Here is a 24,301-nt window from a genome sequence, read left to right on the forward strand (position 1 = left end):
GGTTCTGAGTCCAGACGATCAGCGATCAGTTCACTACTAGCAAAACCAAGTCTGGAACGCAGGCCTCTCCCTGGCTTCCAAACTCTGCATACTCGGGGTCACCCACCACTTCTTAGAAAATCAGTAAACGAACCCTCTTTATTGCAGAATTAATTAGATTTGTCTTCAGTTTTAACGTCTATTGGGATGGAATAAGTGGAAAGAACTTCAAGAGAAGGGAAATGTGCTACACTCCTTCCCATCAAACGAAACCTTGGTAATTACAAAATGCAACGAATTCACGGTTTTCCTCCTTCAATCAAGAATGAAAACAAGCACAACATGCAAATACTCGAGAGCCCATCCAGGACAAAACACACTGCTTCTCCGAACTTCAAACACTTGCTGTGGCCTCGGTCTACAGAACACCTGGGGTGGATGGGCGGCGCCTGGGGTGTCATTAGGGACAACTGCTCTGAACAGCCAGAAAGTAATAAAATGCAGCTTGTAGTAAACAGGATGTCAAGGGTTCAAGCATAGGGCACAAGGAAGGACCACGTTTTCCAGTCTAGGCAAAACATGGCTGGAAGCAGACGGTGTGGTAAAAGACATGACATTTTTCCTCTGTCAAGGAGGGCTGCCTGCCTGGAGTATGACGAAATGCCAAACGTAATCCAAATACCAGTCTTCGGCTGGCTTCTAGGTGAGAATTTAGACCCACGCAAAATGATGTGGATCATTCTTCTCAATTCGGCAAAGGATGGTACATAGGTTAATACCATTCTGGGTGCGCAGGGGAGTGGTGATCTCATTACACAGGATGGATGCCTTCAGGCTCTAGGGCTTAACTAGGAATTGCTGCTGAGAAGAGCTGCCTGAACGCAGAAACAATACTTAGGTGGTGGTAAAAACCTAGAAGGCAGGAAAAAACAAAACCTTACATAGGGGAGGCTTTGCTATGGTCAGGCTTTGAGTTGCTATTCTGGGGACCTCTGGGCTGCAACATGCGCTCAGAAGACCCCAAATCTGTCACATGAATGGGCCACACAGGGCACAGCTCATATATTTATCCTCTTTTCTCTCCCCTTTCCAATTTGGGTCCCAGAGAACCCTAAAATATAATGCCTGCATTTGGTTGTTGTCTAAAAAATAGAACAGCTGAGGGGTGCCTGGGTGGTGCAGTCGTTAAGAGTCTGCCTTCGGCTCAGGGCGTGATCCCAGCGTTATGGGATCGAGTCCCACATCAGGCTTCTCCGCTAGGAGCCTGCTTCTTCCTCTCCCACTCCCCCTGCTTGTGTTCCCTCTCTCACTGGCTGTCTCTCTCTTTCGAATAAATAAATAAAATCTTTAAAAAAAAATAGAACAGCTGAAATATCAAAAATATCATCATTCAACAGAAGAGGAAAAAAATAGCCATGGTGAGCTGGAAAGGCAGGGGAGGGTGTTCACGGCTCCTGCACCATGAGCAAGCCCTGCGATCTCCGGTGAGTCCCCCAGGAGACCCTGACCTGCTTCCACAACCAAAGCTATAAAACCAGGCGAATCCTACTTCATTTGCCAGAGGAAGCAGGCTGGCTCATGTGATAGGAACTCAAAATCCCTTCCAATTCTAAGACCTGTAATTCTAAGGAGTTGGCATGTCTACAGCTAGCCTCGCCTCCCTGCAAGCCAAACATTTCCAGCTAATTATCTGCACGGTGCACCTACTGCTTCCTAGCACCAGGCGGAGAAAACAGCGGGAAGAAGAGCACCTCCAACCGCAGACCTCAACGTCTGTTGTGTCTCTTTATGTCTTTAAACGCCTGATGGGGAGGACCAGATTCGCTGGAATTCAGGTGTTTCTCGATTCAGCCTTCTCCCTTGACCCCCTGGCCCCTCTTCTGAGAAAACCCTGGCACTCCTTGTTTTAAGAAACTCAACGCACGTATTACCATTTCATATCTCCAACGGCGGGCGGTTTTGCCCCTCCCCATCTGCTCGTGCACCAGAGAAAAACACACTTCCAATTCTTGTGCTTTTCTCCATCGTTTCCAATGCTATGTGGTTATATGCTACTACTGTTCCCGATTTGCAGATTTAGATATTATTTCAGGACTTCTTATTATGGAAGATGAAGACTTAGCTATTTTATACACCCCCAAGGATCTGTCTATAAAGCAAATACTTCTCCTAATCCCCAAGCTTTAGAGCCAGAATCCAAGCACTCAGCACAATGACAGCTGAAGCAGGGACAACACTTGACCGCAGATTCTGGATTGGCCCGCTCTAGAAGTATGTGTACATACACACTGCAGCCGCGTTCTCCCAAGGCCGTATTAAAATTATTCTGGTCTATGTAGATGCTAATAACAATTAAAAAATGATTTTAGACTTTGGCGGCAGTTATTAAACCACTGGGTTTTAATGGACCCAACCCTACGGAACAGGATTTGGGAAAATTCTTCATTAAACGGCCATAAAACCTAGAGCCGTTCTAGTTCTATATGGTCCATTTTTTCTACTTCTCCTCTTCTCCCCCCACCTCCCTTTTCTTGCAGGCTCCGAACCCTAAGTTGGGGAGCAAACCAGATCAGTTTATCCACGGAGCTAAACTGTTCCTATCTCAGGCTGACAATGGGCCTCCTCCACAAGATATGCCAAAGCACAGGTCTGCTCTGTAAGACAGGAGCATAACTGAGGGAACAGGCTTGACGGTCTTTCCATTCTGTCCCTTTCAAGTCTCCCCAGCCCTGAAATGAAAGAAACTAAAAGCTGTCAGACAGAGGAGCCAACAAGAATGTGCCAACTCTTAGCAATGCCAAAAAACCTGTTAGAACGCTAACCTTTTCTGTTGTCATTGCTTTATTTTTTTTTTTTTGCATTACTCACCTTCCAAATTTTACCAAATGGCTCAGCCTCATACCTACATATTTAACGCCAGGCACAGCCTTGCCATGTAGGTATTTGTGTTCACCTGAGCCGGGCACTGTAACTGAGGTCCCCATGAGCAGAGGGGCCACGACGAGACTGGGTTGCAATGGGGGAGAATTAACGGAAGGGCAAGAAGCCGCAGGAGCAGTCAAAAGCTTCCAGTGAGTGACAATGGTAGGAGCTCAGCTCCTGTTTGTAGACTCAGCAGAAAACACAGCTAGAAAAACAGGACACGAAGCTACCAAGCATCCCTCAAAATCACCCAAATCTGCGTGCCCCCCCCCCCAGGATAACAATACAGCAAATGAATAAAATATGCAAACCTACGACTGTTACACACTGTATCTGGGGTTCAGACCACCCGTTTACTGCGCACCTTTAAAGCAAAGCTTTATAGGGTCGTTGAGACTATAGTGGTGAGTGTCCTGCTTCTAATTAAAGATTCATTCATTCAGCAAATAAAAAATTTAAAAACAGAAAAAGGGCAGGCTTTCAAATGGCAAGACAGAAATCATCCACAGAGTGCTCTGGAATTTCAAAGGAGACAAAACGACTGCGACCGATGGGAGGGAGCAATATTAGGACACATGAAAGAATCAACAGCCCAAACTCAGAAAATCACAACAGTTGCTCATCGGGAGTCTGTGGTGGTGGCTCTGGCAGGAAGGGTGTGGACACACAGCAGGCTGGTGGCAGTGGAAGGGGATGCAGAGGCACGGGAACACTGACGGGGCAATGGCACTGGCAAGTGGCCAGAGGTGCGTGGGCAGGGTGTGTGTGTGTATGCACGTGCCAAGCAGGCCACTAATTTTCCTCTGAGGAATTACAGCATGATTTCACAATCCTGAGAAGTTAGGAGGACAAGCTGGTTTGGGGGATAAGCAGGAGAGCTGGGGAAGTGTGAGCAGGGACAGCCCATGCTTGGTGAGTTGGGGTGTCTCTTCCTCCACTTTATTTCCCAACGTAGAACATGCATCAACATACTGTCCACAGTGTTCTATGTTCCTTCTAGCCCCGCGGAATCCCCTGAAGCAGAGGGAAACCCCTGGCTCTAGTGGTAAAGATATACTCCTGGTTCCTCAAGTTAGAACCATACACATGCCAAATGCGGTAAGCTTTAGTAAATTCATTTTGTGAGAATTAACAGTGGAAATGTCATCAACACCCTCCCCAATAATACTTTTTAAAATGCATAACTTGGGCAGCTGGGTGGCTCAGTCATTTAGGTGTCTGCCCTCAGCTCAGGTCATGATCCCAGGGTCCTGGGGTTGGGCTCCCTGCTCAGGGGGAAGCCTGCTTCTCCCTCTCCCACTCCCCCTGCTTGTGTGCTCTCTCTCTGTCAAATAAACAAACAAACAAACAAACAAACAAATAAATAAATAAATCTTTAAAATAAAATAAAATTAAAAGAAAAAAAAAGAACCATACACATGCTCTTCTCCCAGAAAACCCTCATAATTCTGTTCCATCCATAAGTTGGTTAAAAGGTCTTCCTGCCATTTATACTCTATACTAAATGAGTTCCCAGTTCTAAATATCTGTCCTATCAATGAAAGTTTTAGAATACAACGAGTTTTGGGAAGCTGCGGACTATAGAGGAGTCAAGGCCGCCCGCTCCCTTCCTGGGCTCCAGCTTTCAGACACCTCCTGTACCTAGTAAGTCCCTGATGACCCTCCCCGACCTTACCTTACAGCCTTACATGGGATGACTTCTAATAGTCAAAGGCCTAAGGACGAGGCCTGCCCTGGGGAAGGGAGGTGCTACTGTTAATAGCCCCTTGTTTGTAAACAAATGGAACAAAGGCAAACAGGTATCAGGGCCTGCCTGGAATGCAATTAAGTGGAGCTCCTTCTCCGGTGAGACAGCCCAGCTGTTTCCACACTTCCTTTTGGGCATTCGGCACTACCCTAGAGCAGCAAGCCGAGCCCCTGTGGATTAAAGGACAAAACCAGGAGGGATGCTGGCCTCCATCACCCCTTTCCCTCTTGCCCTCTGACGATCCTATAAATCACTTCTGGCAGGTAGCTGGGAAGCAGCTGCGAATGACAGTTTTTCTCTGGAGCACAGGAAGCCACCTTTTAACCCGCCTGCTGTTGTTTGTCTCTCGAAAAACGTGACAAAGGAACAGATGTAAGCAACATGCCAACTGTTGAGAGGATCTGCTCGGAGCACTATAGGAAGCCTGTTCAGAGCCACATCACACCAGCCTCTCAATGGAAAGACAACTGAATTCACTTCCTGACACCCCTACGCACGCTCTGTTCACGTCAGGTTGGGATCCGCAGCCCTCAGGCGACTTGCCACGCACATCCCTGCTTCTGCCTTCGCCCGTGCTGCCCAGCTTTGAAGCCCCTCCCTGAGCTGGGTTCAAAGGCCACTGAGGAACAGGTCAGCCTCACCTCCCAGAGGTCTTCTCTGACCCCTAGATCTCCCCGCTCTCCCCTCCGTAGAGTACCCTGAACTAGAATACTTTACACAGTCGGCACCCTTCCACGGGGCAATCCAAACCATCCTGTTATCTCCGTGAGGGCTCGAGGCATGGTTTACACACCTCTGTATTCCCAAAGTCACATTTTTCAAATCACTGGTTCCATGATGAGTGCGCTGGGAAACACGTTGAAAGGGCTGCAGCCAATATTTAAAAGTATGAAATAAAAATAGCTTATGAAAGATACTCTCGGGATAAGTCAGGAACTAGTGCGGAACTATCAGATGATTATTACAAAATTCCTATTAATTTTCCTAGGTATAGTAATGATGGTGTGCTTTGTAAGAGAACGCCTCATTTCTTGGAGATGCATGCTGAAGTATTAAAAGAATTACAGCACTGAGGTGACTTACTTTCAACTGGACTGGCAAAAACCAAAACCAAAACCACATGTGTGCGTGCATACACACATGCACAGATAAAGCAAACGGGGGAAAATGTTCCAACTGCTGAATCTAGGTTTTCACTGTGTGTCCTCTCAATTTTCCCGTGGTGCTTTAAAAGTCTCGTAATAAAAAGTAGAAGAAAATGAAACGGAAGAGAAAAAAAATCAGACTGCAGAACATGAAGTATGATCTGGTTTCAGGTGTCTCCGGATATGTGTGTGTGTGTGTGTGTGTGTGTGTGTGTGTGTGTGTGTGTGTGTGTGAGTGATAGGTTACAATGTAAAAGCACTTCTTACTGTGGGTCAAGGCCAAGAGTTGGAAAATGCTGCCCTACGGCTTCCTCGCCGCACCAAGCACACAGCAGGATTGCAATGGACTATTTGTTAACTAACTTCTAGAAGCACAGGACTTCGATGAAGAAGCAAGCTGAGAAATCGTTTGGTCTCCAGCTATATCCCATTAACTCAAGCTGTGTCAAACTATCCAAGCCCTTTCTTGTCAGATGTTTAATTACTCATCAGAAAGGCTTATTCTGGCTTCCCCCCGGATGCTAGGGAGGGCTTAACAGAAGACTCCAAGTAGGCTGACCAGGTGTCCCGGTCTGCCTCGGCTTGAGGTGTCTTGCAGACTATGGGGGACTCTCGGTGTTAAAACTAGGACAGTCCCAGGCAAGCCAGAGAGCTGGTCACCCTGGATCTGAGGGAAGACCGTATGAGAACCTTGGACAGATCGGGGAGCGCTCTCCCTCTGACATCCCAACAGCGACAGCCAATGCCAAACTGTGCGGTCTCTCTCACAGCCTTAAACAGAACCTCTCTCCGATTAGTCACCAACTAACCTGGAAAGCAAAGGGCAAAGGGAACTTACTGTAAAAACGTCATCATCGCCAAGCTCAGCTTCATTATGGATGGTGGAAGATGATGTGGTTGAGCCTAAAAAGATAAAAAAAAAAAAAAAATGTAATAAAACACATTTCCAAAGATGATAAGTCAAAGCCAATCATGTAAAAAACGTACTTTAATAAAACCACATTCCATTCCTTTTGAATGTGAGTCATCAGAAATACATAACCTGGGAATTAAATGTTTTTAATTTACTCCTCTAATTGACTCTAGCTAGATGTTCCCTAAATTAAATCTGCCTACTGTTGTTCTCAATTAATCCCTCAAACTTCTTCCCTGGCCGCTAGAAAACAAGCACCCACAGAGGCACCTCAGAGGGGCCGGGAGGCCTGCCCACGACTCGGAAGCACAGGCACCACAACCAGCCTCCCCCAGCGGTCCCCCCGGGGAGACCTGCCACAACCTCCGTGTAAACTGGACTTACTTTCCAGTCTTTTCATCTGCCAACAAGAGGGTTTGTCTAAATGGCTTATACGGTTACCTCTTGTTCTGAAATGCAGACACTGGACTCAAAAACCCAGACTGGGGGAGCTGCCCTCTAGGCTAACACCCACCCAAAGAGGTTTTCTCTTGCAATATTGGGGCACCAGTGAGTTTTCTGTCTCTGCAGGCCAAGATTTGGGCTCATGCCCCAAAACCCAGCTTATTCCATCAGGGAATGATCCGGGCATTTCGGGTTCGATTTATTTACGTGTTCATCTCTTTCTTCCTTCTGGTATGCAGATCCACAAACTTCTTCCTTTTCCCCTAACAGTACCCAATACTGTGTGGGCCAACTTAACGGACATTGTTAATGGCCAAAAGGAAAAACATATTTAAATCTGTAAATCTGCATACGTGATAGGTATACCAACAGGGAAATTTCTTCTCTCTCGCCTTTTCTTGGTTAGGTCTTTAAAAATGTGCGTTTAGAAAATATTTTACTAGTCCATAAAACTGAAATTAAAAGAGTTGCTCAGAAAGGAATGAGAACTGTTTCAATTTCTAACGAGCGATAGTAGGAGAAAAAAGAAGTCCTCTGCACAATTACCACTGATCTTCCAGGAGTTTCCTCTACTAGTTCAATTTTTCCAGTCAATTGACGTTTGAGAAAAATTTGACAGAAAACAGCTAGGTAGAGCACACACAGAGAAAAAAGTTACAAGTAAGAGAGTCAAATGTGTGTGTAGCTTCCGTAAGTGGACGTACTGCACACGTCTATCAATAACATAGGAGCTGTTTTCTCGGAACATTTAAAAGCTATGTTTAATAACATTTTAAACATTTGCCACCTTATGTCAGACCCATAATGTGAACACCAGTGTTTACCACTTTTTTGGCCATCACACGGTTGGGAGTGAACAGACTCATGGTCTAAGCTAGAATTGTCTTACTACTGATGAGCGAGTCTTCTTCGTAAGATTTGCTTTTTGCTCTCCCTCCAAATCCACAAAGAAGAAAATGACCTCAGAACGCTTTAATTCTCAAACAAATGCAGCACACATTCTTATGTAATTAATCTCCCCAAATTCTAAATTTGGCTTTCACATGCCTTGCTTGATTCTTTCTTTCCTCACAGGGCCCAGGCCATGGCACCTTTAACTCTCTGAATGGATAACTGAATGTGAAGTAAAGAACTTGTGTGTTTGCATGTGTGGACTCTAGAAAAGCCCATGAGAACTGACTGCCCAAGAGCCTTCTAGGCCACAAATGCAACACAATGTCTACTATCCACTCACCCATAGACTTAAGGCCTAACCTGAATTAGGGCTCCAGGAGTCACAGATCCCCTTCCTTTTCCGTGCAAACACTCTGGGTTCTCATTACAGGAAGGCATTGGGAAGGCCTGGCACTTTCTGGGCCCATTAGAATCCATTCTCCATTTCTGAGCTAACACGGATCAGACCAAAGCCATTTCACTAGTCAGAGGAAGGTGAAATCTGTCAAAACGTCATTGACATGGAAGTCCAGAACTTCTCTTTTCAGAGCAGAGTCTAAAAATCAACTGGGATCACCCCTTACTCTGAAACTGATTTCCTTTTCCCCTGCAGTCACTTGGTAATTGTTCTCTGTGGATGTTCTTGAAGTTCTGGCATCTACTCACCTAGCCCCTAGGCCTCTCCCTAATAAACCACAAATACAGGATGGCAGACAACTGCAATAAAAAAGACCTCAGAGCATTCCCACTGTCCCCCTAAGAATGCAAGGACAAGATGCGATACCTTCTATAAGGTCCTCGATTGCTTTCCTCACTCCCCTGTCAAAGGCTCGAGCATCAGCAGGGCTTTGGAAAGTAAGTCCAAACTTCCTATTGTCGACCTTCCAATGATGAAAGGTTGGGTTGGCTTTGGTGTAGACCAAGTCCTTTCTTACATAGCATTCCAATACCACCTAAAGGATTGAAACACACAGGCTGGTTACTTGTGAAGGAGTCGTGATGGTGTCTGGTTACCAAAAACTGAACTAGGAACCATCCATCATTGCTGGCAACTAATGAAAACCCTTCATTCCTGCCTTCTCGTATCTGCGAGTCTCGCTATCTTGAAAGAAGCCTTTGCTTGCCTCATGGACCATCTGTTCTTTGTTGACCCTGCCCCGTTCGCCTTTGGTGATCCTCACTGTACTAACCATCCTGGTTCTCAGTCATTTTCATTCCTCCCGCTCCTGCTGGGTGGGGGTGGGTACTATGCTGAGGGCCCAGGTCTTAGGGCTTTGCTCCGTTTCAGGTTTAATGCTTCTATGTCAGGGCCTTTGTTTTAATGGCTCTCAATCTTTCCTCCTCTGTCCTAATGGGTGTTTACCTGTCACCTCACATGCAACATGCTGAAAAAATTAACCTGTTTTCAAATTTCTGCCAACTTCCCATATCTAGCAATGCTGACCCTTCCCTGTTCACGCTCTCCAGGTCAAAATCTCCGTGGTTGTCTCTGTCTCCTCTGCTTCCCTATCTCCTGTATTACTGACCACCAGGTCCGCTTCATGTTTACTCCAACGCCTTCTAGATCAACCTCATTTCAGTTGCTCCCACCCTGATCTATTAAACTTTTATCTGGATTATTTGAACTATCTCCAAGTTTCTGGTGATCTAGTCCCAGAAATGCCTTTTACTACACTGTGACTTGGGAGTTGACTGTTTCAGACCGTTGATCTTATTACCTTTAAAATGGAAATAACACAGACACCAATGTGCTTGCAAAACACTGACTGAGAAACTTAACAGGATCACATTCATTGCCCAGGATACTCCCACCATCACATTTTACTCTTTTATTTACTCCAGTTCTTCCTGTGACCTTCACAATTTGGTACTTGATTTCACAGTATCTTCTAACAGTTTCAAGCACATTAGCCTTGAGCCCCTAACCAGGCCGCAGAAGATCAAGATGTATTATAAAATCACTGCATGTCTAGCAGTGCTGTTGTTGATAACGATACCAGGGTTTAAGATCGCACAATCCAAGAAGCACCTGCTACCACGTGAATGTAAACGTCATTCTTTATTCATAAAAAACCTCCAAAATAGCGACAGTATTTATTCCTGCAGCTTTATTAGGTATACCAAGATGATTTTGCTAAGTTTTGATAACTTCGATCTGGTTCTGGCAAAGCTCCACATTCAACAAAATAAGATCTTATGAAGGGAAAGAGTAAAGCCTTGCCTAAATTAGTATAAATTCAAATTAGAGAATAACTTTAAATGCGTACAAGTTTCAAGAATAAATCTAAGCAAACAGAATTTAAGTACTGCCTAATAAATGGTCTCTGACTTAATAAACAGATGAGTATAATAGTCACATTGGTATATCAAATGGAGGTCGCCAACAGTTCACTTTATTCCATTGTATTGAAAGACGACAACGGTCCCCTCATACAGTTCTATTTATGATTAAATTGCTTATTATGGCCATTTTTCTCTAAGAATAGTACAACGATTAAATGTCAGCCCAGCCCCATTCCAAATTGGGGAAATCCAAATAACCAAGGCTTTAACCAACAAATGTTATCTATTTTAGAATTTAATAGTCTCAATTCAAAGTCTCAAAATAAACTTTTTCGTAAAAACAAAGACTTCCAGTTCCTCCATTTTTTTTTAAAGTAAACTCTACCTCAACGTGGGGCTCGAACTCATGACCCTGAGATCAAGAGTCTCGTGATCTAGCAACTGAACAAGCCAGGCGCCCCTCTCCATGTTTTTAGGGTGAAAAAAATTAGTCTTTGGTTGATGTTTTTCCAAGTTTAAGATTCTCTCAACGGTAAATTTTCTTGGAGAAGTTATAAAATTCTTAGAAAAGTTCAGCCTCCTAAGATAAGCAAGGAGAAGGGGATCGGGTACCATCTTTTCATGTCCTAGTAAACAAAACAACATCATTACATAGCTAAGTTTAATGACAAAAATCAAACAGGTATAAACCCTCTACTGAAGTCTGGCATTAACTTAAAACTTGAGACAGGCTTTAAAAAGATGATCTTTTAAAATGGGATGCATGGGGAGAAAAAAGGTGATTAAATATTCTCGTTAGAAGCTTTAAAAGAATCTACACCAGAAATACCTATTGCCAAAGATTTAAGGAAGCTACACAAATACACAAAGGCTCTGTTCTGGCTCATCTCTCCTTCCCCACCCTCAGTGCTTCTCCATTTCCAGAGTCAGCCACTGTCAGGACGGGGGACACAGAGCCAGGTCCCTTCCTGCAGCTTCTTTCTATATGCACCTAAGCTTGGGGGTGAGTGTTTAAACGTGGCCACACCTGTAACTGGCTCCGCAACTTGCCTTTTATTTTGCTTGAGAACACATGTCTTAGACATAGACACAGGAAAGTAAGAAGTTCCGTTTCATGGCTCAGTACGGATACGTTAGCATTACTCAGCCGTTCTCTGCACTACTGGGCGTTCAGGTTATTTCTCATCAGTCGCTTGTAGCGACAGTGCTGCAATGAACATCTTTATACACGATCTCAAATTTTGTTCTGCGAGCTTTTAGGAGCCCTCCCTCTCCACCCCGTCCTCGCTTCAGGGGGTCCACGATGGCAAAACTGTTTTCACAAAGTAAGACGGTTTTTGCCTTTCCATGGTGTTGGCATTTGTGGCGAGGGTGCAGAAGGCACAGTGAGTAAACCCGCGGTGCTGTGCGCTGTGCCACGCACGGAGGCAGCGAGCCGGCACCGAACTGCGCCGACCGCCAGACGCACCACGGCCACACGGGCCAAGTGGAAAAGGCCAGATTTATGTCGGACTGTCCTTGACGAAGCAGTCAACAGGTATTAAGTCTTGACCCCTGAACACACAGCTTTTACCCCGTGTGGTGAAATGACAAGCGCACATCACGGACTCTCGGTCTGCTTCTGCCTTCCCCCTGCTGTGATTCGTGGCTCTGGCTGAAGTATGGGAAGGAAGGTGGGCTTGGCACAGACGCAGAGATGGAGAGGAAGGCGCATCTCTGACAGCCTGGTCGCTTCTGCTGCGTATGGAAGAACGACGACGGTATCAGGGAAAAGGGCTTGTGCCACTTTCAGTCGTGACTTGAACAACTGCCTTTCCCATGGATCACCAGGTTTACTTGAAAGAACAACCGACAGATGAACTATGGTTATTCAGACCCGGGATTTGGCAGATACTTTCTTGAAAATGAACACAGCGAGCCTGTCACTTCAAGGAAAAACAACTGGAGGTACTGGTTGCCAATAATAAAATCTGAACTTTCCAGTGAAATCAGAATTTTGGACAGCATCCCAATACTTAACAACTTTTTTAATGATGTTAGTAGTGATGTTAAGAAATGTGATTTTTTTTTTGATACTGCAGAATTACATGTATCAACATTTGGAAGATCTGCTGACCTTGGTAAACCATTACTTTTCAAGTGACATGATGTTAAAAAATCAGGATTGAGTAAAAGGTCCACTTAAAGTGAAAGATAAAAAGCAGATTTTAATGTAACAGAGTATGAAAAGTTCATTCATGTGGACTCGGATCACACATTTCAGAAACTACTGCAAGCCGAGTTTCGGGGTGGTATCCAAGTACATCTACAATTACCTGAAAGGGCTATTAATACCATTCTCCCTTTTGGAACTACTTATCTGTGTGAAGCTGGATTTTCCTCATACACTTCAACCAAAACAACAAACAGCAACAGCTTGAGAGGAGGAGTAGATATTAGAATCCAGCTATTTTCGGGGCGCCTGGGTGGCATAGTGGTTAAGCGTCTGCCTTCGGCTCAGGGCGTGATCCCGGCGTTATGGGATCGAGCCCCACATCAGGCTCCTCCGCTATGAGCCTGCTTCTTCCTCTCCCACTCCCCCTGCTTGTGTTCCCTCTCTCGCTGGCTGTCTCTATCTCTGTCGAATAAATAAATAAAATCTTTAAAAAAAAAAAAAAAAAAAAGAATCCAGCTATTTTCTATTAAGCCAGATATTAAAGAGATTTGCAAAAATATAAAGCAATGCTACTCTTTTCTCCAATGACTTTTTATTCTGGAAAATAGTTATATAGCGACTTGTCATAAATAATTTTTAAAATTTCAGTTTTAATTTCTAATACAGTAAAAATAAGTAGCTGTAACTCATAAAACAAAAGCCTTTTGGGGTCCTCAATACGCTTTTAGAGTGTAAAGGGCTCCTGAGACCAAAAATGTTTGAAAACCATTGCTTTCCTTAAATCTTTGTGTACAAGCCTATCACTATTAGGATGGGGTTTAAATATGAAGCTGCCAGGTTAAAAAGTATGTGCACTTAAAGTGAAAATCCTGCCAAACTGCCAGAGAGCTCTAGCAGCTGGAACTCCACCAAGCGTGCACGTGTGCTCACAGACCTGCACGTGTACAATGAACGAAATGACCAACCTTTCAGAGTATGGGATTCATCTTCGTAGGGTGGTTTCTCATGGGATTTAAGGAGTCAACTTCTCTAGTTTATCTAAAATGATTCAACTCAGACATTTTACATTTACATATAATTTCTCAGGAAAACTTAATTGTCCCCAACTTAAAAAAAACTATCCAAATAATTTCTGAATGGATGTCTGGGACAGACCTTCCCCACAGAAACAATGGTAGCTCTGTTCACAGGCTTCAACATCTAATTCAAAGAATCACAAGAACCAATGTGCTAAATTCTAGAGCTGTACTACATCGGAAAAATGAGTGATAACACTGTTTCTATCAGAAAAAGCATGTCTGGTCCTAGCTGGAATACTAGCAACTCTGATATATCCATCCAAAAATGATCTCCACCCTCTCCTCACCAGTCCACCATTTAGAGAGGGGGTCCTTCAACAACCTACCCCATCTGTAGGCTCCCACGTGGGTTCATACCCCACAGTGGGGCAGGAGTGCTGCATTATGGAAGCTTGGAGGCCAAAGGAGGAGTCACCATATCTCCAAAGGGTGTGTGTGTGTGTGTGTGTGTGTACTGTGGGACAGGGCAGGGGGGATGAGGGTTAAGTACCACTGAGTAGAAGAGTCCAGAATTTCCCAGAGGGTGAGGGGTGGGGAGACGGAGAAGCACAACTGGGCATATGGGTGTGTGATTTCAGTTCAAGGGCATATAAAAGTCTAGAAGTGTAGAGTCACAGAATATAGAGGGGACAGGAAGAGAAACAGAGTGACTGAGAAACACGATGGGGGTTGGGGGGGAGACGACGAGGGGACAAGGCACGTAATCCTTGTGCAATAGCAACAAATAACAGAAGCTGGTCCACAACCAGGACTGCCCTATTACCTTGCAGGAGTTAGTGTGAGGGGACCAGGTTTTGGCCTCACAATGAAATGGTTTCCAATGCTGGCTCTGCTAATGACCACGTGCCTAGACCGAGGAAATGGATCACTCCTTGGAGCACTGAGCTTCCCCACTGCAAAGTGGAGATAAAAGTATCTTCCTCTTTCAGAATGTTGCAGGAATTTAACTGAGGTTATTGACATAAAGGGCCCTGACCAAAATGGTAAAAGTTTACAATTATTATGCACAAGTCAGTGGTAAGATACAAGTTTATAAATATATTTCTAAAATGAAGGGGCTGGATGAGACAATCTAAAGGGGATGTTAGGTTGACATGGTCTACGACAAACCGTGAAAATGCTAAGAAAAAAGAGATCTAAAAAGATTTAACTGCTCAGGCAAAATAATTTGCTAACACAAAAATAATAAAAAAAGGGAAGAAGTGACAAAATATTCTATCAACTTTTGCTAGAAAAAGAACACTAACTAAAATAAAAAGGCAAGCAACAAATCATAAGGGTATTTGCAGTAAATATGCAGATGAAGATTAATATCTTTCTTATATAAGAGGGCATGCATAGCAAGGAGAAAAATAAGGCCCCCAATAGATAAATAAGCAAAGGACACTGACAGATAATTTACAGTTATAGCTGTTTAACAAACAGAAAAACATTGATACCATTAGTAGTCAATAACATGATACCACTGTTACTCTGTCAAACTGGTAGAGACTTAAAAATCTAGGACTCCCCCCATGCGTTAAAGGAAATTCTCATACAAGCTGGTAGCAGTTCTTTGTACAAGTATCCGAAGTCATAAAAATCTGACCCCTAAATTATTCCAAGAAAATAGTAAATGTGGAAATGCAGGTAGGTCATGGGGGGGGGGATGGGGAAGGGAAAGAACCTTAACACTTACAATAACCCTAAGGAGATCATCAATAATGTTACATCAACCTGATACCAGCAATGTGGAAAATTTCTTACAAGAATGTTAAGGCAAAGCAAATGAGATACAAAATTGTTGACAAACTCTGGTCAGAGCTATGTCAACATAAAAATATGCAGAGTGACAGGGTATCAAACACTGGTTCCAGGCCCTCAAGATGGGTCACTGAGGAGTCTTTCTGACTCTTCATTTTTTCAGTTATAATTATACAGACTACTGAAAGGACACAGTGATGTGACTAACTAAAGCGCTAGCACTGTACTTAGCACATGGTAGACATTAGCTAAATGGTAGTTATTTTACTTTTTATTGGTAGTGTGGTTACACCGCCTTTATTGTGATTATCTTGTAAATAAGAATGTTTTGATTATTTGACTAATATGTAGGGAATTTCCTGAATGGACACCCTTCTTAAAATGAGCTATGTTCTCCCTTCAAACTTTCATTCATTGCATTTTTGGAAATGAATCAAGGGTGAAAATAGCATTTCTGTTAATCTATATATAACATTTACAAATTGTTCTGTCTTATCTGTTTGGTGACTTTTTTAAACAGTAAGAAGTGGCTGCAAAAGAAGATTAAATTTGTACATTTAACTCATAAAACTCAACAGACACACTCACTGTTAAGGGTCTCAAATTTAACACTGACAATTCCTGTGGTGTCTTTCTATTTTTCTCTGTTGCGATCCAACACGACCCTGCACACATTGAAGCAACGCTTTTGCGTATTTACTCCATAATCAGGACAGAGAGGAGCGATGTTCTTCCAGGCTCAAGGCCATCAATAAAAACAGGTTGGAACGTTCAATTTTTCTTCATCTCGGATTCCTTCCTAACTCAGAACTAGACATCCAAGTTCATTCATGAAAGTATACGTTACAAACTACCAGTGCTCCACTCGTAAAACAATAATGATCACTCTCCAAAGTCCGTATTTAATAAGCATGTAGGGTTATTACAGACGTGTGATAACCACTACTTTTTCCAAACACGTTTTATTCATTAGTGTCTGAAACAAAAGCTACAGTATCTTTTAGATAAACAGTATTTACAAGAAACTACACATCAGGTGACATTGTGCCTTTGCATTTGACCTTCTACCCTCCAAACCCTGACCTTTTACCCTCCATGCCCCATGAACAAACCCTACATTTTTTAAAAAACCCCGACTTCACAGCTTACTACTGTGTGATTCAAAACAAAGAACACGCTTTTGTTCTGAGTATCTTGTTACAGTGACAGAAAGACAGCTTGGTTAATCAAAGACGCCAACAAGCCAGCCGAGTACACGACTTCTAAGCACCTGTGGTATACTGTGTGGGGTAGAAGTGCCTTCGCTGGGAAGCCAGGATTACGTTTTGCATTTGGCGTCAGCTCCAGAGTTCTAACTTCTGAAGCTTTCATAACAGTGTGTAGTCAGAGAAATAAGGGGAGGGAAAAACAACAACAACAACAACAACAATAACCAAACCTATGAGAAGAGGGCTACGATTAAACAATAAAGAAATCGGTCATTGCTGATTTAACCCATGCGTTGCATGTCTGCCATTACCAGTTTGTCTTTCTGTCGTTCACCATGGATGAGAAAGCCGCTTCGTCCATTGCCTTCGGGGTGCATGACCTTACAGACCCCCACGCGACTGATCCCGCCTCCTTCCTGTGGGAACCATCCCCCGCTGGAGTCATCTCTGGTCATAACCACAGCCTTGACACGCACAATATAGCTGTCACTAAAACGACAACAAGAAGAACGGGGCATGACAATGGTCTGGTAGCTGCAGGACACGTTTCATAATGCAAGACGACCACCAGCCGGCACTTTTCTAGACTCATCAAAAGAAAATCTATGCCTGGCAGCAACCTTAAAAGGTGGCACTTCTCAAATTTGAGGGAGAAAAAAACAAAACACTTAAACTAAATACACTGCAAAAGTACATTTTTAAAAACGATACCCAGTAATTTAAAAATATTTTTGTCTTTGAAGATGTATGCAGGCATGACATTCTCTAGTTCCTGGGTGTAAGTATTAATAAAAAAAAGTGAATGAGCTAATTGCTGTAATTTGTTATCTCTAAGTTAGGAAAGACAAACCTATGAACTTTAGAGGATATTACAGTTTCAACCCTTAAAACTTAGTTCACAATGAATGAATGACCTAGGCTTAACATTTTATAAAGCTAAGAATCTTCTGATTTAGCACAAGAACAGGATAATTCCCTTCCAAATCGCAAATTCACCATGCAATCGTGTATGTAGGTGGGGAAAGATTTCAGTTCCAATACCCTTTACACATGTGTAGCCTTCTGTTTATGATTTTATTTTTTCCAGTCTAAACTTCAATTTCGCAATAAGTTCTTTTGCACATTTGCCAAAAATCCTCTTTTTTCTCCAGAGACCAACTCTAGCTCTTTTCATTCTTCATCACTTTTGGGGAAACGTATTTGGGTTTTTCAGCAAGGCCATTTGAATTCTCATTTGCTGTTTTCTTTCTTTGGATAGAATTCATTTTTTACTCATTCAAACATATATTCTCATCTTCTACAGGCCAGGCGCTGTGCCAGATTCTAGAGAAACAAAGATGTAGAGTAACACAGAACCCCCTCTTTTCTTGGGAGTCAGAGAGGAGCCCCCCCCCTTTCCTCACTCTAGCCAGAGTCCGGCCCATGCCATCTCCAGTCCACCAGAGACCATTTAGACAGTCCCTCTCCCCTACACACCTGCTCAACGCATTCACCCGGATTTTCCATGACTCCCTGTGGCTCAACTTCTACTCCCCTCCATGGTGTCCCCCTGCTCCCTCTTACTTCCTCATCCCTTCCTCAGATCATTCCTCTCATTTTGAAAACTGGTAAAATACATAGGCGATAACATGTACCATTTTAACCATACAATTCTGTGGCACTAAGTACGCGGACACTGCTCTACAACTCTCACCACCATCCATGTCGGGACCTTTTTCATGTTCCCAGACCGAAACTCCATACCCATTAAACACTACCCCCGCCCCTGCGGTTCTCCCCTCTGCCCAGCCCCTGCGATCACCCTTCTACTTTCTGTCTCTGTGATTTTGACTGCTGTTTTCGCTTTCTGAACCTGGATGGAAATGTGTCCTGGGGCGGGGCTTCTGGGGCTCACTGACACAGGGCCACTCTCGCTCTCCTGCAGCCCTCCTTGCTGAGCCTCGATGTGGGACAAGGTAGTCACCTCTGCCGAAGGCTACTGGCACGCGCTCCAGTTTCTCTGAAGCTCCCAAGCCTGACCATGCCACCACCACCCTCCTCTTCAATCTTCTACAGACCTCTGGGCTCCATCCCTTCCCTTACTCCTGGAAGACACGGACAAATGGGCCCACTGTCCCTCCATCTCTCCGCGATGATCCCCACTGTAATACTTGGTAATTCCCTTATTCACACAGAGGATCCGTGCAATTCCCTGGCCTCTCAGTTTCTGGGACTCTTCCCCAATGTCCTTGTCTTACACCCAACCTTAGGTACCCCACCTAGGTCACACCCGTGACCTTGCCATTACTAATATCTTTTTTTTTTTAAATTTATTTTTTTTTAATAATGATTTTTTATTATATTATGTTAGTCACCATACAGTACATCCCCGGTTTTCGATGTAAGGCTCGATGATTCATTAGTTGTGTATAACACCCAGTGCACCATGCAATATGTGCCCTCCTTACTACCCATCACCGGTCTATCCCTTTCCCCCACCCCCCTCCCCTCTGAAGTCCTCAGTCTGTTTCTCATAGTCCATAGTCTCTCATGTTTCATTCCCCCTTCTGATTACCCCCCCTTTCTTTATCCCTTTCTTCCCCTACTGATCATTCTAGTTCTTATGTTCCATAGATGAGAGAAATCATATGATAGTTGTCTTTCTCTGCTTGACTTATTTCACTAAGCATTATCTCCTCCAGTGCCGTCCATGTTGTAGCAAATGTTGAGAACTCGTTCTTTCTGATTGCTGAGTAATATTCCATTGTATATATGGACCACAACTTCTTAATCCAGTCATCTGTTGAAGGGCATCTCGGCTCCTTCCACGATTTAGCTATTGTGGACATTGCTGCTATGAACATTGGGGTGCATATGGCCCTTCGCCATTACTAATATCTGCACCACCTCCTTCACCTCAATTCTAAGAAGCCTGCTCTCCAGCTGCCACTTCCCAACTTTGCAGCTCGCTCCCTCCACATTCCTACAAGGTTTCACCCCAATGGGACCAACCATCTATCGCTCTGACCCCCTCCCCCCATCCTTCATGTTCTCACTTGATTCACTACTCAACTTAAGCTCCACAGTCTATCACGACACGCTTTTGTACAAAAACATAACACGTTGCCCTCTCTTTCTTCACCGTGATGCCCGGTGAAACCCCAACCCTGGTGAAATTCTACCACCTCCTTAACTCCATGCCCCACCCAGGCCGTTGAACAGGACTTTGTTCATAGGTCTAGTTTTAAAGTCACTAACCTCAAATGGGCTTGTAGGCAGCCCCCAGCATGCTGCTACATTTCCCCGATCCGTCCCCAAGAAGATTATTTCACGGGCCCACCCACCCTGTCTCTCTCAGATGACGGATGAGCTTGTCTGAATTTCCCTGGGAAGAGAGGCAAAGCCAGAAGGGGTCTTGCACCTGTGCCCACTAGCATGCCTACTACTCTGTACCAGGACACTCTGCCTCTCCTCCTTTAACGATGGCGAAAACCACCCATAACCAAGCCAGGGCCAACAACTCCACTTAACATTCTTCGAGGTGCTAATAGTGCCCAAATTCACATGTCTACCCAGACCTCTTCCCTGAGCTTCAGATCACTAAAATCAACTGCCTATGTGATTTCTCTCCTCGGGCATCTGATAGCCATCTCAATCAACATGTTTCAGACTGAACTCTTAATTCTCAATACCTTTTTATCCTACTGGTTCTCCCTTTGAAATATAGCCAGAATCCACTTTCTACCACCCTCCATCGACACTGCCATCACCTCTCAGACTACTGCAACCGTCTCCTAACGGGCCTTCCTACTTCCACACTCGCCCAACTTTCTAAGAAAATACAAAGGTGAGTCAGATTATGATACTCTATTCAAACAAGGCATCTAATAAGCCTCCTACATTTAGTAAAAATGAAACTTAAGCCCTTATCACTCTCCTCCTTGCTTATTCTACTTCAGTCCCATTACCCCTATCCTCCACATTAAGCACACTATGACCTCAGGGCCCTTGCACTTGCTATTCCCCCTTCTCTCCCCCCACACTAACTCAGTTCATTTCCTTATTTCTCAGGTCTCTGCCCAAGGTTATTTCATCAGAGAAGATTCTCTGTCCACTTTATATAAAGTAGCACCCTCCAATCTTCTTAAATCTTCTCATCCTTCTTTATCTTTCTACATGCTACTAAAACAACACCTGGCGTATTTGCCCACTTTTCCCAACTAGAATGTAAACTCCATAGAAGCAGGGCCTTTGCCCTTTTTGTTCACTGCGACATCCCTAGAACCTACAGCAGTGTTTTACATGTGGTGGGCTGCAGCATTAATGGGTTAAATACATGATATTTATAAACAGGTTTTTAAAAAGTTACTTAGAGCTAACAAAATCTCTGAGAGAAAAAAATAAAGCGTTCAACACGCATTTGCTTATGAGCCACAATAGCTTAGGATAGGATAAAGATTTCATTAACAAGAAAACTAAATCTAATAATCCCACGGTTTCTATCATTAATCCAGTCATCTCATGATTCAAACCCATATTCCTTTAGATCACGGAGATCAGGAACATTTGATAACATTTGTTTAGATTAGTTACACACAGAGAGGTTGAGAAGATACGTTTCTCTGCCATGTCCCACTCGGCCCCCAGGATTTGTAACTCTCCAGCATGAAGCACAGCTTTCTCAGATCTTCTTTGAGTGTACAATGGGTTCATCCCATAGGAAATGGCCAAGGTGAATAACTGAAACTCTACACACCTCTTGTTAGAACATGCTTTTTCCTTTTTTTGTGTTGCAGCTGTCTGCTCTTCTCCCTTCCATTGAGGGAATTAAGTAAACACGAAAAAGGGAAGTTTGCAAGACTTATGATGATGCCATAAACTCACTTCCAAAAAGTATTCATTTATTGAAGATTTTTAAAAATACCCCACCCCTTGGCTTCTAGACTACAGGGGCTGCTAATTTTGGTCTCTGCTTGCAGTCTGCCACATCCGCCTTCTTGCCCTAATTCCTCCTATGCCCCTTCCCAAGAGCACGGACTCCTCTGTGATGGGGTGTGTGTGCTAGGGGCGGGGGAGCAGAACTCCCCACATCTCCTCTGGCAACAACCCCATCAAGCCAGCATTCACTGAGGCATCTGGCTATTTAAAACAAGGCAGGGGGATAAAGTGTTGCCCTCAAAGCTGTGAAGGATGTCTGGATAATCCAGCTGCATGGCCGCAGGCCAACCGCTTCCTATCTGTGGTGTATTTATGTTACTCGGCCTGTCACCCCACCCAGAGCAGAAACGACAGTGTACTCTACTACCAAAAAGGTATACGGGGGGCACCTGGGTGGCACAGCGGTTAAGCGCCTGCCTTCGGCTCGGGGCGTGATCCCGGTGTTATGGGATCGAGCCCCACATCGGGCTCCTCCGCTGTGAGCCTGCTTCTTCCTCTCCCACTTCCCTGCTTGTGTTCCCTCTCTCGCTGGCTGTCGCTATCTCTGTCAAATGAATAAATAAAATCTTTAAAAAAAAAAAAAAAAGGTATACGGGAGGAAAACTCCCTTCCCACCTTCCCTCTGTCTCTTTCTGGAAAGAATTAAACAACACGTCTAAGCCAGATGTTGGGTTTGTTTGGGGGAGGATGGGACAGGAAGGGCAAGGGCAGGATAGTTTTTTAATTTGCACAAGGAAAATGGTGCTGGGTAGGCTTCAGAAGAAATTCAAAAAATGCTATTATTGTCAAAAATAACAAAACTTAAAATGCTTCTGCAAGCAGCAACTTCTAAACTGGTGTAACTCATTCGGACCCGGTAAAGCTTCACATGCAGATCCGAACACCAACTGAATGGAGCCCTAATGTCTGAACTTGAGCTAAACTGCCCCCAAAGCCTCAATGTCATTACATATGGGATTTGACTACCCCCCCCAATAATATCACATTCTTTCAGTGCATTAGGAGTAAAAAAGTGGCTTCTATGAATTCAACTGGAGACCTGCCATTTAAATGTGGTTTCTTTAAGGAAAAAGCTTTGCATTCCGAACACGTGGGCTTATCTATAAAAATGAGACTTGTTCTGTGATCACTCAATGTGCAAAAGAGGGAGGTGACATCCTATGGCAGGATGGGGAGGAGAGTAGGAACAATTTCAAAACTAGATTTTTACTTGGGGGTAGTGATTCCAAGGGGGCACAGCAGGGTTTGGATCTTTGGCTTTTATGTTCTAAGTTCTCTTCCAGATTCAAAGCAGGCCCTGTCCGGACCACGTTACGGAAGTAAAGGAAGTAAACAAAGAAAGTGCAGAAAGTGGTGAGGAGGCAGCCCGGTTGGTAAGTGTCATTCAGAGCCAGACAGGCTCAGCAGCGCTCTGACCTCAGTAGCTGAAGAATCCTCTTGTGGATCTTCAGATTTCCTCATCTGCCAAAACCAGAGGGGATCTACCCTGCTGGGATGTCCTGAGGGTTAAAAGCCGTGCTAGAGGTCAAGTACTTGATACAGAGAAGTTTGGTAAGTTGTAGGCATCATAATTATTTTTGCTGAAGGTCCGACTCTGATTACAAAACAGGTCCTTTAAAGAACAGCTCCTCTGGCCACTAAGGATTGGGTTTCCAGATGGCCGGCCTCTTTTCAGCTGGCAGAGAGCAGAGTAGCAGGGAGGCTGTCAGGCCCTTGACAACAGAAGAAAATCCCAAACAGACCTCCAGCAATTACCAACACAAGTCAGATTTATAAAAACCTGGTTTGAGCCTACCTTTCAGGCACACCTGTAGAGGAAAATAATTCCATCTGCTATCTGTGAACTGGCCCTGGGCTCCGGGGATGGAGACTGGAACTTTTACATCCCCCACACAAACTTCCCGGCCCCCTCCTCAGGGCCCCGCCTCATCTGATTACAGGGCTCCTTTCTCTCTCCATTCTGCTAAATATCGCTGCTTCCTTCCTTTCCGCTCTTCTTTCCACCCTTCTGTACTTCACTAGACCTTGAGAGGGATTAGCCAAGATCCCAGCCTCTCAGGCTCCCTCTTCCACCCCACCCGGCACAGTGGCCACCTGGGCCCAAATATAACACAAGTCCTCCAGGAGAGCCGGGCACACTCTTTACCGTCATCATATCCCACACCCCACCCCCAGTCATCCTTGTGCCTATAGACTTACAAAGCCTCTTTGATTTCATTGATTATATATGTATATCAAGTATCTGTACAGAAGCCAGATATTGGTCATATTCTATTTAAGCAGGTGGTGGTTTCATGAGTGGTTATTTCATTAAGTATCAACTACTTAATTTCTTTAAAAGTGGACGGCTCTGGTCTTAAAAATTCCTATACTCCAAAATTAGAGGCAAGGGAGTCATACATGATGTAGATATTCTATGCATGGTGGTAACATGATTTTCAGCTCTGTGCCGGCCACTAAAGGTAGGCCGCCCGCTCTGCCCACTTAATGTCTACCGAAATGTGTAGTATGTACCGTTAGGCCATTACAGAAAACAGTGGCAAGAAGGGCCCACTAAAGATGCCCGATCTGGCAGCAGCCAATTCTGGCAAAGGCACCAGCTTTCCTCTCAAATGCTGATGAGCAGACACTACGAAGCACAGAAGGAATTCTCTGAACGTTAAACGTTTGCTTCATAAAGAGAACTGGTTTGCAGGACGCTGGAGCTGGGGAAGCTGAACAGTGGGCTACGATCACTTAAGAAAAAGCCTTCCCTACGGTTACTGACCATCCGTGAAATCGGCCACGCAGTACACTGGATGGACAGTCATCCTGGGGGCTGCCCTACCCCAGT

General features: G+C 44.3%; 1 protein-coding gene across 2 annotated transcripts in view; it reads right to left on the bottom strand.

Annotated features, from left to right (window-relative positions):
* Positions 1–24,301, bottom strand: part of SPRED2 (sprouty related EVH1 domain containing 2) — a 111,292-nt gene that overhangs the window by 13,037 nt on the left and 73,954 nt on the right. For both annotated transcript variants that reach the window (XM_045788122.2, XM_087863465.1), the window contains exons 2-4: positions 16,863–17,040; positions 8,868–9,036; positions 6,632–6,696 (exon numbers count right to left, since the gene is read on the bottom strand). In XM_045788122.2, the coding sequence (XP_045644078.1) occupies positions 6,632–6,696; positions 8,868–9,036; positions 16,863–17,040 (412 nt within the window). The remainder of the gene's footprint in view (positions 1–6,631; positions 6,697–8,867; positions 9,037–16,862; positions 17,041–24,301) is intronic.

This window comes from Ursus americanus, chromosome 7, assembly GCF_024610735.1.
Source record: "Ursus americanus isolate L20-20 chromosome 7, mUrsAme1.1.p, whole genome shotgun sequence".
In the NCBI taxonomy this organism is placed as follows: domain Eukaryota; kingdom Metazoa; phylum Chordata; class Mammalia; order Carnivora; family Ursidae; genus Ursus; species Ursus americanus.